General features: G+C 52.5%; 1 protein-coding gene across 3 annotated transcripts; it reads left to right on the forward strand.

Moving 5' to 3' along the window:
* Window positions 1-111: 111 nt before the first annotated feature.
* Window positions 112-11,511, forward strand: TNFAIP1 (TNF alpha induced protein 1). 3 transcript variants are annotated; one of them, XM_063656062.1, is made up of 8 exons: window positions 159-319; window positions 1,167-2,626; window positions 3,605-4,177; window positions 4,760-4,929; window positions 5,686-5,775; window positions 5,853-5,905; window positions 6,706-6,901; window positions 8,821-11,511. In XM_063656062.1, exons 3-8 carry the CDS (start codon window positions 3,973-3,975, stop codon window positions 9,055-9,057), a joined length of 951 nt encoding a protein of 316 aa, XP_063512132.1. In that variant the 5' UTR covers window positions 159-319; window positions 1,167-2,626; window positions 3,605-3,972; the 3' UTR covers window positions 9,058-11,511. The 3 variants fall into 3 exon arrangements, with proteins under 3 accessions (XP_054314621.1, XP_063512132.1, XP_063512131.1); XM_063656061.1 differs by having other exon boundaries at window positions 1,167-1,334; window positions 3,859-4,177; XM_054458646.2 differs by lacking the exon at window positions 1,167-2,626 and having other exon boundaries at window positions 112-319; window positions 3,859-4,177.
* Window positions 11,512-11,628: the final 117 nt, after the last annotated feature.

The raw sequence follows: 11,628 nt of genomic DNA on the forward strand, positions 1-11,628 counted from the left end.
CAGAGGCCCGAGGGGAGGTCGGGCCTACAAGACCCAGAAGCCTTAGCGCCGGCAAGGCGGCCGGAAGTGGCTTTGCTCTCTCCGCGAAGACCCTCGGGGGATTCCGCCTCCACCCTTTCCCGGATAGAGCGCTATGCGTGCAGGGACTTGTAGTCTCAGACTCCCCAGCCGGCTGGGCTGGGCCGCACTCCGGGCGGAGTCGGCGAGCGCAGGATGTGAGCTCACAGCTTGGGACTGCTGGTGGGCAGGCTGCTGCAGGCTAGGGGCGGCTCGGAGTCCGCTGGCCACCCAGCTGAGAGGAGAGGCGCCCCCGGGGACGGTGAGAGCCGGGCCCGCCGATGCCCTCGGGGAAGGGATGGACGGCCCCTGCTGGAGTAGAGCGAGCCCGGCCGGGTCCTGGGGGAAAAGGCGCGGGCGGCGTAGGGGAGATGGAGAGCTCCGATCTCCCACGGAGGGTGGGCGTGAGAACCGGTGTGGGTTTCTCGGTAGTGAGGAGTGGTCCGGGCTAGAGAAGAGCCCATACCGGCCACATTTCCCAAGACTTTTTGGGTGACGCTTAACCTTTACACCTAGGGTTTCTGCTAGATCCGCCACTCTAGCCCTCAGCTTTCCTCCCGCCGTCCTCCGTGTCTGACAGATTTCTGGGTCCTTCTTCTTTTTAGACCCCTCCTCTTTCCACCTCCGCGGCTGTTTGCCCTTTGTTGTGCTTGGGTTCCCATTAGCTTCGTTGCGTGAGCCACGGATCCGCCCCTAGCCCCAGGCATCCCCAAATATTCACACAAAGTGCGGAAGGAAGAGCACTGTGGCTATCAGTGGAAACTTCATTCTCACTGGAATTACTTTCTGGGGCGTCACCTGCCACAGAATTCCTGGAACCCATTGGTCTGGGCGGAATCTGATTGACGTCATCCAGGGGCTCAAAGCAATTGCTTTGTAGGAAAGGAATAGATTAGCTCTGGATCCGCCGACCTCTCTTGGCAGGCCTATCCTTTGAGCTCCTTTGCATTGGCAGAACATGTATGTGTGCTTTCTCTGATCCTGGGAAAACTAGGACTAGACACAAAATACATAGGGAACTTGCTAATACCTGTTAGAGAGGTGGATTTATTCCTTTGAGGTGGGCGGGAAAAGGGAAGGTGATCTCATACCATTCTAGTGTTTCTTAGTCATTGGCAGCCTCCTGGTGAGGGCTCACCTCCCATACCCAACCCTTGTGGCAAATGAAAGAGTCTCCCAGACAAGCCGCCAAAGGAATTCACTGCTTCACACAGCACCCACGCTGGCTGTCCACTTCCTCGGACATTCTTCCTAGGGACTTACTTAAATCTTTTCAGGTACAATTTCAGTCTAACAAACTGACATATGTTAAATACTTAAAATGTGCATGGCATTGTGCTAAGCACCATTAGGGGAACACAGCAGTAAACTTGGGAAACCAGTGCCCTGCTTCTGGGTTACACTTACAAGGGATGAGCAACTGTAAACTCCTGCATGTGATGAGCATTCGGTGAAATCATTCCACTTTTTTTCTGTCTCCATTATTACCGATGTGGTCCAGGCTGCCATCATCTCTTCTTGCCTTGACTACTGCTTCCTCTGGTCTTCCCACTTTCTCTCTTGCACCTTTACAATTCATTCTCTAACCAGCAGCAAGTTATCTTTTCAAAATACACTACAAGCAAGTCAGATCATATCACTCCCCTGCTTGTAATCCTCCAGTTGATTCATATACTATATAGCAATTGGTATGAAATCCACACTTTGTTATCATCTAAAGCCTGCCTTCCCTGACTTGACATCAAACCAACTTCCCCCTACTGTCTGTGCACCAGCCATTATGACCTTATTTCTGATCCTAAAACTTGTTTTTATTTTATTGTTGTTAAGACGAGATTTCCCTATGTCACCCAGGCTGACCTGCCCAGGCTCAAGCCGTCATCCCACCTCAGCCTCCCGAGCAGCTGAGACCACAGGCATGAGCCACCATATCTGGCTAATTTTTTTTTTATTTGTAGAAACAAACTCTCACTATGTTGCCCAGATTGGTCTTGAACTCCTGGGCTCAAGCAGTCTGCCCACTTCGGCCTCCTAAAGTGCTAGGATTACATGTGTGAGCCACCACACCCGCCCCCTAAAACTTGTTTCTAACAGGAACTTTGCACTTACTCTTCCATCTGTCTAGAAAGCTCTCTTCAAACCTCAGCTGAAATGTCACCATCCCAAAGATGCTTTTCCTGTCCCTCTGTCTAAATTAGTGCCTCTCCCTAATCACTCTCATATCACTGTTTTATTATCTTTATTGCATTTATCAGGTTCTGGAATTATCTGCTTATTTATTTAAGTCCTTGTTGATAGTCTGTTTCCTTCCACTAGAATGTAAGCTCCATGTGGACATGACTTTCTATATGTGTTCTCTTCTGAGTACCCAATGCCTGGCACGTAGGGGTACAATAAATGCTAGCTCTCTCTGTTTTTAAAAATTCCTGTTATGATGCTTCTTTGAACTGTTTGAAGGCAAAGACAATATTTTTTCATTGTTCCCTACTGCTTAGCATAGTAGGCACGCAGTAGTTTAATTGCTGAATGAGTTAAATGAGCTAGTACCTATTAAATGCCAAGAGATGGGGTCTTGCTATGTTGCCAAGGCTGGTCTTGACTCCCGGGCTCAAGAGATCCTCCCACCTCGGCCTACTGAGTAGCCAGGAGTACATGCAGGTGGCAGCACACAGCTCACCTCATTGTTTTTAGATTTATCCTCTGATCTTTTCTAGTCCTTTCTTCTCCCATTCTTATTGGGAGGGAAGAGGAGAGTAGGGCTGGGCTCCCTCTCAGGAAAAAGAAAGGAAAACAGCCATCGTATAGCTGTTCTTCCCTGAAAAATGGTGACAATTTCAGCAACTTGGGACAAGGCTGGTGCCAAGAAAGGGGAAGGTCAGGAAGCCCCAACCGAAGCCCAGGTAACCTGCGCCAGGAACACTGGCCAGCACCCTCCACCCTGGCTTACTGCATTCTCTCCTGAAGCTGCTTTTACTTTCCTTCCTGAAGCCAGACTCTCGGTGGTGCTCAAAATAAACACTGGCACAGGCTGCTCTTGAGGCTGGAATCTTTAGAAAGGAAGTGCATCCTGTCCCTCTGGCTCCTGGGAAACTCCTAGGCTGGCTGGATTCCCAGTAGGTTTGGTTGGAAGTCCGGGATCCTGGGAACCTTGACAAGAAAGTAACTGGAATCTGACTGATAGATCTCTAGGGTGATCTGTTCCTCTGGCCCTCTCTAACTGGTTCCATGGGTTTGCTTGTCTTCCTTGCTGCCCTGAGTGGAGCTGAGTCTCAGGGAGGCTGATGAGGTGACCAGGGCAGAAGTCTGGGAGACTGCCTTCAGCCCTGGTTCCTGCTATAGTGAAAATGGCAGGGAGGCCAGACGCGGTGATTCATGCTTATAATCCCAGCACTTTGGGAGACTGAGGTGGGCGGATTGCCTGCGCTCAGGAATTCGAGACCAGCCTAGGCAGCATGGTAAAACCCTGTCTCTACCAAAAAAAAAAAAATTAGCTGGGTGTGGTGGTGTGCACCTGTGGTCCCAGCTACTCAGGAGGCTGAGGTGGGAGGATCACTTGAGCCTGGGAGTCAAAGGCTGCAGTGAGCCGAGATGGTGCCACTGCACTCCAGCCTAGGTGACAGAGTGAGACACTGTCTCTAAGAAAAAAAAAAAAAGAAAGCAAAATGGCAGGGACTTAGCCTCTGCCAGGGAGCAGTGCTTGGGCTTGTCAGGGAGAGAATGAGTACAGTCGTGTTTCTGCTATCGTCTCCTCCTGAGCTCTCTCTGCTGGTTCGTGTCTTCTCTTCCGTCTCCCATGTACAGCACTGAGAGTATGAGGCTCTGGCCTCCACTGGCCACTCACTCGTGACCGTTTCCACCACGGCGGAGCATTCCAAGCCTACCTCCTGCCGTGTGGTTATCTACCTGCAACGGGAGATGTCGGGGGACACCTGCCTGTGCCCGGCCTCAGGGGCCAAGCCCAAGCTCAGTGGCTTCAAGGGAGGAGGGTTGGGCAACAAGTATGTCCAGCTCAATGTGGGCGGCTCTCTGTACTACACCACTGTGCGGGCCCTGACCCGCCACGACACCATGCTCAAGGCCATGTTCAGCGGGCGCATGGAGGTGCTGACCGACAAAGAAGGTGAGGCACTGGGGCTGCTGCTCGGGGTGGGGAGGGCAGGAGGGGTTCCCAAGGAAATGACCAGATCTAGAATTCAGTCACTTTTCCTCTTCACCTTATGTAGGGTGTCTTCACCTGGAGTCCCTAGTAGAGCTTCAGAATTCTGTGAAATTGTATATGGAATGCTATGTTTATGTATTTTCCAGGAAGAAGAGCCATACTTTTAAAATATTTAAATAGGACGAGATTCTCATAGGAGCCGTCATCTTAAGACTGGGCAGCGGGCAGAAGGCCGGCAGCGGCTGGTGGTTTCTGTGTTGGGCTGGGCCTGGTGCCCTAAGCCTAGGCCCCTGTGGCTTCTACAGCCTGGAGGGCTGTATCCCCTGTGGGATGTGCCAGTTCTGGGTTTCAGAGAGGAATGGTGAAGGGCAGCCATGGGCCTGAGTGCTAGAACCTCCATCCCCGCCTCTGTCACCCTGCGCGATGGCTTTGTGCTCGTGGACCCCCTTCCCTGCCACCTGCCGCCAGCTCGTCAGGTGGCCTTTGCCTGCCTCGGAGGTACCTGGTGGCAAACTAACCCTGTAGGGCCTTCTGCACCCCTAGGCTGGATCCTCATAGACCGTTGTGGAAAGCACTTTGGCACCATTTTGAATTACCTCCGAGATGACACCATCACCCTCCCTCAGAACCGGCAAGAAATCAAGGAATTGATGGCTGAAGCAAAGTATTACCTCATCCAGGGGCTGGTGAACATGTGCCAGAGTGCCCTGCAGGTACATGGGTGGGGCGGAGCAGGGCGGGCAGACGAGGTCAGGAGTTGCCCCCTTCTTGTGGGTTGGAGGACTCTGGTTCCTGGCAGGTTGTGTGGGAGGCGTGGTTGATGAGTGCAAACCTAATGAGACAAGTGAGATGCCACCCAGGCCCACCAACCTGGCAGCCAGGTTTTCACACTTGGCAGCGTGAGTAGGCCCTGCTTCTGGTTTCTATGCTTTGCTACCTGGATTTTAGGGGGTTTTTATGTTTTTGTTTTTGTTTCTGTTTTTGTTTTTGTTTTTTGAGACAGGGTTTCACTCCTGTCACCCAGGCTGGAGTGCAGTGGTGCGATGTCGGCTCACTGCAACTTCTCCCTCCTGGGTTCAAGTGATTCTCGTGATTTGGCCTTCAGAGTAGCTGGGAATACAGGCATGCGCCATGGCACCCGGCTAATCTTTGTATTTTTTGTAGAGATGAGGTTTCACCATGTTTTCCAGGCTGGTCTCGAACTCCTGGGCTCAAGTGATCTGCCTGCCTCAGCCTCCCAAAGTGCTGGGATTGCAGGTGTGAGCTACCGCACCCGGCCTGGATCTTGGGTTTTCTAACTGGGGGTCTGCTTTCCAGCCGGCATTTTCTATTGCCAGGGGCCTCATGATCTGTATCTGACACTTCCTCACCAAGCAGCGGGTGGCCATGGCAGAGGGGCTCCAGAGGTACCTCGATAAGCCTGGGAAGCAGAAGATCCTAAAGAGGGTTCTCTGTTCTGTGTCACGCAGGACAAGAAGGACTCCTACCAGCCTGTGTGCAACATCCCCATCATCACATCCCTAAAGGAGGAGGAGCGGCTCATCGAATCCTCCACCAAGGTACCAGGACCTCTGAGGGGTGCGGGCCGGGGATGCCAGTCCCCTGGCCTGGCCCCTCACTCTGAACTCCTTCGCAGCCCGTGGTGAAGCTGCTGTACAACAGAAGCAACAACAAGTATTCCTACACCAGGTAGGGTGCGTCACAGGGCTGAGCAGCCAGAGCAGACACTGGGCAGCAGACCCAAGGAATACTGCCTGTACTCCCAGCATGGTCGGCGTGGGTCTGGGCCTGGGTCTTGGAACTGGCTGTGCTAAGTTGGGGAAAAACAGAAAGTAGAAGGGAAATTGGGACAGAGGCCTTTGGAACTCAGCAGGGTGCCCTGGCTGGGATATAAATGATTAAAGGTGAAATGCGCCCTCAACGTGTATCACGAAGGCAGCATGGCAGGTGTTTTCACACGTGTCATCCTACCGGGTGGAGGGGATGCTAGGAGGCCGGTGAGCTGGGAGTCCCCCAAGCCAGCCTGCGCAGTTCACACTGGGCTGATTCCCTCCCCACACTCTCCAGCCCATGTCCTCTCCATAGGCCACAGTTAGGTAGACGCAGGTGGCTGCAGGTTCAGAGTCCCAAACCCTCCCTATGATTCCCTGTGGACAGGCATATTGCCACTGTCACCCCCACAGTAAGGGAACGAATGCCTCCCACTGAAATAGCAGCCTTGTCTCCTTCCTTCCAGGCTTAGGGAGGGGAGCCCTCCTTCCTCAACTGTCCCTACTTTGACTTAAAGCCAATGGAGTTCCTTTTCCTCACAGGCCCCCCAACCCAGAGGGTACCCTATGATCCTTTCTCTCCTGGCACCCTGGCATCTTGCTTTCATTTTAGCAGGACAGGATGGGGGAAGGGAGGGAGGGGAGGGCCCGACTTGTCTAGCACCCTCCCTTGGACTGGAACCTCATTCCCAGGCCTCTTGGCCCTTGTGGTTTTTTCAGCAACTCTGATGACCACCTGCTGAAAAACATTGAGCTGTTTGACAAGCTCTCCCTGCGCTTCAACGGCCGCGTGCTCTTCATCAAGGATGTCATTGGTGACGAGATCTGCTGCTGGTCCTTTTATGGCCAGGGCCGTAAGCTGGCAGAGGTGTGCTGTACCTCCATCGTGTATGCCACAGAGAAGAAGCAGACCAAGGTGTGGGGGATTGCCCCTGCATGGGTAGGGGAGGACACACACCCACTATGCGGGGGACGGTCAGGCTGTGACCAGCACGGAGCAAAAGGGGCATGGACTTGGCTCTTTTTTCCAAACATGGTAATAGTGCTGGGCAAGGACAAAGCCAGAACAGGGGGTGTGGGGAATGGACAGGAACCGCTTTGTTCCTGACAGTGCAGGGCAGGGGCCGTTGACCACCAGGAAGTAGCCTAGTACAGTGGGAAGGACTGGGTCTTTGAAGTTGGCCCAATTCAGGTTTGAATGCTGGCTCGCACCACTTGCCAGTTTTCTGACTTTGGATAAGCCACTTAAGCCATCTGGGCCTCAGGTTCCTCATTTGCAGAAATGGGGATGATAGTATGAATTTAACGAGATATGAAAATGATACAACTCTTTGGAGCAGCAGTGTGGTATAGAGATAGCTTGGGCTTTCGTGTTAGAATGCTGTTCGGATCTCCTGTCTGAGCCAGGGACAGAGGCGGGCACAGCACTTGAGCCCAGGAGTTCAAGACCACCCTGGACAACATGGTGAAACCCCGTCTTTACAAAAAATAGAAAAATTAGCCAGGCATCGTGGCACACGCCTGTAGTCCCAGGTACTCAGGAGGCTGCTGTGGGAAGATCCCTTGAGCCCAGGAGTTTGAGGCCAGCCTAAGCAAAATAGCAAGACTCCATTTCCAAACACTCTTAATAATAATAAAATAAAATCTCCTTACTGGCCCCAACCAGCTGGGGGTTTCTGGCTAATCAACCTAGTGCCAGGTACACAGGAGGCATTTGATAGGTGACAGTCATCACAAACTCAGCTGGCCCCTCTCCCCCAGACTGCAGTCAGTTACCCCAGACAGTAGCTGCCTCCTGTGAGTGCAGGTCCTGGAGATGATACGCTGGGGTGGATGGCAGGTCATCCAGGAAGGGCCACGTGCATGTGAAGAGCTCAAAGTAGCCCGACTTGCCAAGCAACTTGTCAACCCCCAGACTACTCAAGTGCCTCCTGCTGGGAGATCTGCAGAGGGTTTGGGGAAGGCCAGCTTACAGGTGGCCCTGCTTCCTCCTGCGTTTTTTGGTGTAGGGGTGGGAGGGAGGGCGACAGGTGGCTCCTGACCCTATCGGTGGTGAAAGGGTTCAGGGGCAGGTCTCTAGTGGCTGGTGATACTGCAGCGGAAGTGGCAGCAGCACCTGGCATCTTCTTAAGTGTGTTGTCTTTCATGAACTCGTGTGACCCCTCACAACACGCCTGTGAGACATGCAGGGCTAGAGCCACTCTCCCCATGTGACAGATGAGTGAACAGAAGCTCAGTCCAACAGAGCAGGTCTGGCTAGAATTCAGGTGCTTGACTGCCTTCCCTTTCTCCCTCCTCCAGGCAGGTCATGCCGGTGACACACTGCGTTGGGCAGGCAGAGAAGGGCAGTGAAACCACTCAGCATAGCAGCTGCTCTGTGTATGCCTCTGCTTGGTGGTTTGCTGTGTGCCAGGCTTCTGCTAAGCAATCACATCTTTCCTGTAATGCTGACAGCAACTCTCAGGGGTTGAGCTGAACCATTCTTTTGTACATATGGGAGCTGCAGCCCAGAAGGGTTCAGCCCAAGGCTCCACAGCTAGCAAGTGGTGGAGCTGTGTTGGGACCTAGCTCTGGCCCACCCTCTATGCCCACTAGTCCCTTGGTCTCAGGCTGGGGCAGGGGTGTGGAGGATGTTGGTCTTCCCTGTCCTCATGTCTGCAGAGTACATCCCCTCACCCCGCCTTCGGAGGGAGGCTGGCTTTCCCTAGAGACGGACCGCCACCTGTCTTATGAGAGGTAGCAGAGGCCTTATGGAGCCTCAGGGCCAGCCGCTCTGACACGTGGCTCCCTCTTAAAGATGAAACCTTGCTCCATCTTCTTCCTCCCTCACCCCAGGTGGAATTCCCAGAGGCCCGAATCTATGAGGAGACACTCAATGTCCTACTCTATGAGACTCCCCGCGTCCCCGACAACTCCTTGTTGGAGGCCACAAGCCGTAGCTGCAGCCAGGCTTCCCCCAGTGAAGATGAGGAGACCTTTGAACTGCGGGACCGTGTCCGCCGCATCCACGTCAAGCGCTACAGCACTTACGATGACCGGCAGCTCGGCCACCAGTCTACCCATCGCGACTGACCAGACCCTCAGGGAGTCAGGGCACGGGAGGCCCTATCTCCCGTCCTGTGGAACCCGCCCCATTGGCCACCCCATGCTGCTGCTGCCTGGGTCTCTGCTCTAGCACCCAGAGGCATGACAGGCCCTGCTCAGAGGTCAGAGGGTCTGGGCAGAGGAGGGACCACATTCCCCTGCCTTGCCCCTGAGCACTTCTGGAGACTGCGTCCTGTCCTATCTGCTCACCATCACCCTTCCTGCCTGACAGGGAGCTGCTTCTGCTCCCTGGGGCATATGGACTGACCCACCTCCTGCTGAGAACCTTCCCCTAGGCCCTGTGCGGAAGGGCTACTGCCCCTTAGGCCTCAGCTGAGGCCCATGGGGAATGGGTTCATTCTGGGGGAAAGGCAGCTCCTGGTGCTGTAGAGGCCCAGTTTTATAACAGAAAGGGACGTCTTTTTTCCTAAGGTGTTTAAGCACAGGCTTGATAAGTTTGGTTTTTAAAAAATAATCTAGGAAATGAATAGTTCTAAATCTAGTAATGAGGAAACTGGGCACTTCTTTGCCCTTCAGGGTGCCAAGACCCTACATATGACAGAACCCTTGGCCCTTCTCCATGCCTGTGGGATCTGTTTCTTTAAAGCACTTTGTACTGTTATTCAGGAGGTTGATATTCTCCTTGACCCATGTCTTTCTACCCTAATCCCCACTTCCCTGCAGAATCAATCTGAGGGAGGAGATAAAGAGGAAGCAATAAAAAAAAAACATCCGACAGAGCAGCTCTGGCTTTGCCAGCCTGGCCAGCAGCTCAGAGTGCACCGAGGAGGGAAGGATGGCTAAGCTGGGACCGGCAGTCCTCACAGGGTGCCTGTGAGAAAGGACATTTTACCCCCCGATCTTAAGAGTCACATCACTGACTCCTAGGTCTAGCACGACTGCTCTTTGTGATTCTCTTGAGTACTGTTGGCTTCCAGCCATGCTGTCCTCACATACGGTAAAGCCAAAGAGCTGTCACGGGCCAGAAACATGAGCCACAGCAGGAAGACCGTGGAGCCCATGGGCACTGCATGGTATTGGCTGGCATGCCCATCAGCTGAGGACAGCAAACTCAGAGCCCAGTGCTCCCAGCAGCCCCTGCAGAGGTGGCACATGCTTGGCCACACATCTACTCCCTGCCCACACCATCTATGCTCTTGGTTTGTCCTGGCTGGGATGGCAGTTCTGCCCAGTGGTGTCTCTGAGCGCAGGATGACAGGAGCAACCGAAGCACCCTGAAGGCCTTCACTCCTTGTTGGGTAACTCAGCCATGGAGATGCCAAGCACTAGCCAGGAGGTGAATTCCTCTTTAGGGCTTTGGTTTTCATTCCTTTTTGTTTGGCTTGGCCAAACCAGAATTCAGCTTATCTGAATTATTTTCCAAAGGAATGCTGTCAGGGAGGGACTATTCTGCCAGCCTAAAAAAGCAACATAGCCACGTGTAGTACCCACTTTCTGCTCTTTGGAGAGAACACAGGTTATCAAGTTCATCTCTCTTGACTACTCTTATGATAGCTGATGCCACAGAGCCTATGGGCAAATGCCAGACCCAGGGTCAGACACGAGGACCTGAAGTGACATGACGGCGGGACAGGGGAAATGTGACTAATTAGGGATTTTATGTTAGTCACAGTCTTTAATGTATAAACAGCACTAAGACTCTCAGGTCAGGTACCTTGGTGATCAGCTACTAGTTCTTCCAGCCCTCATTGAGGTAACAAGATAAAGACAAATCCACTTCTTTGGCCAAATTCAGGCTTTGGCTTTATGGCTTTCCCACAGGACTGGAATGCGTCAGCCTGAGACCACTGGCCTATTTTCTCAGCTGTCCTCTTGAGGTCCTTTAATACTCAAATTCCCAGCTCCCCACGGAGGTGTTTTGATGCTTGCCTTTTGACCTCCTCATCCCCTTTAGTCCCTGCTTACTACTTTGACATTCACATCCTCAGTGTTTCGGTCTTTTTTGCTGAGAAAGCACAGTAGTCTGGGACTGGGCATTTATCTTCTCTGACTGAAAATCTCTCCTTGGTCTTAAGGAAAATACTAACATTGAACTCACTGACATGATCTTAGCTTCTTTAATCAGACTTTGTGACTTAAAAGTTTGGGGGTTTTCTTTGAAAGTTTCCAGCCCTATTCAGAAAGCAACTCTTGGCTGTGTGCATTTTTCAACTCCAAGCAGCCCAGGGGTAAGTAAACAAAAAAGTATGGATGAAGGTCAGACTTTCTTGTCAGTTTCTGAGAAACCTGGCAGCCTGCTGTTAACAACACAGACCAGTATTGGGTTTTATTGAATTTGGTATGTGACCAAGGTTGGCCTAAAGGATGGCGCAGGTCCTGGGCAGGAAAGAATTTTTCCTTTATCACATAACTAATATTTGGTTGCTCAGCATAAGTGATGGAAGCAAACACTAATTTCTAATAAAATTGTGTTAAACTCAATGGTACAGAGCCATGTTTACAGTGAGCAGGCCTTGGCCAGCTTGCGACCATGGGCTGAGTTCCTGTGCTTCTGTTTATCATCTGACCTTGTGTTCTAGCTAGGTCGTAAGCGCGACT

Source organism: Pongo pygmaeus, chromosome 19 (assembly GCF_028885625.2).
Source record: "Pongo pygmaeus isolate AG05252 chromosome 19, NHGRI_mPonPyg2-v2.0_pri, whole genome shotgun sequence".
NCBI lineage: Eukaryota > Metazoa > Chordata > Mammalia > Primates > Hominidae > Pongo > Pongo pygmaeus.

Coding starts and splice junctions, on each gene's coding strand:
- TNFAIP1 (XM_054458646.2), top strand. CDS start 3,973: ATGTCGGGGGACACCTGCCTGTGCCCGGCCTCAGGGGCCAAGCCCAAG. Junction 5,776..5,852: donor TCATCGAATCCTCCACCAAG/GTACCAGGACCT, acceptor ACTCCTTCGCAG/CCCGTGGTGAAGCTGCTGTA. Junction 6,902..8,820: donor CAGAGAAGAAGCAGACCAAG/GTGTGGGGGATT, acceptor CCCTCACCCCAG/GTGGAATTCCCAGAGGCCCG.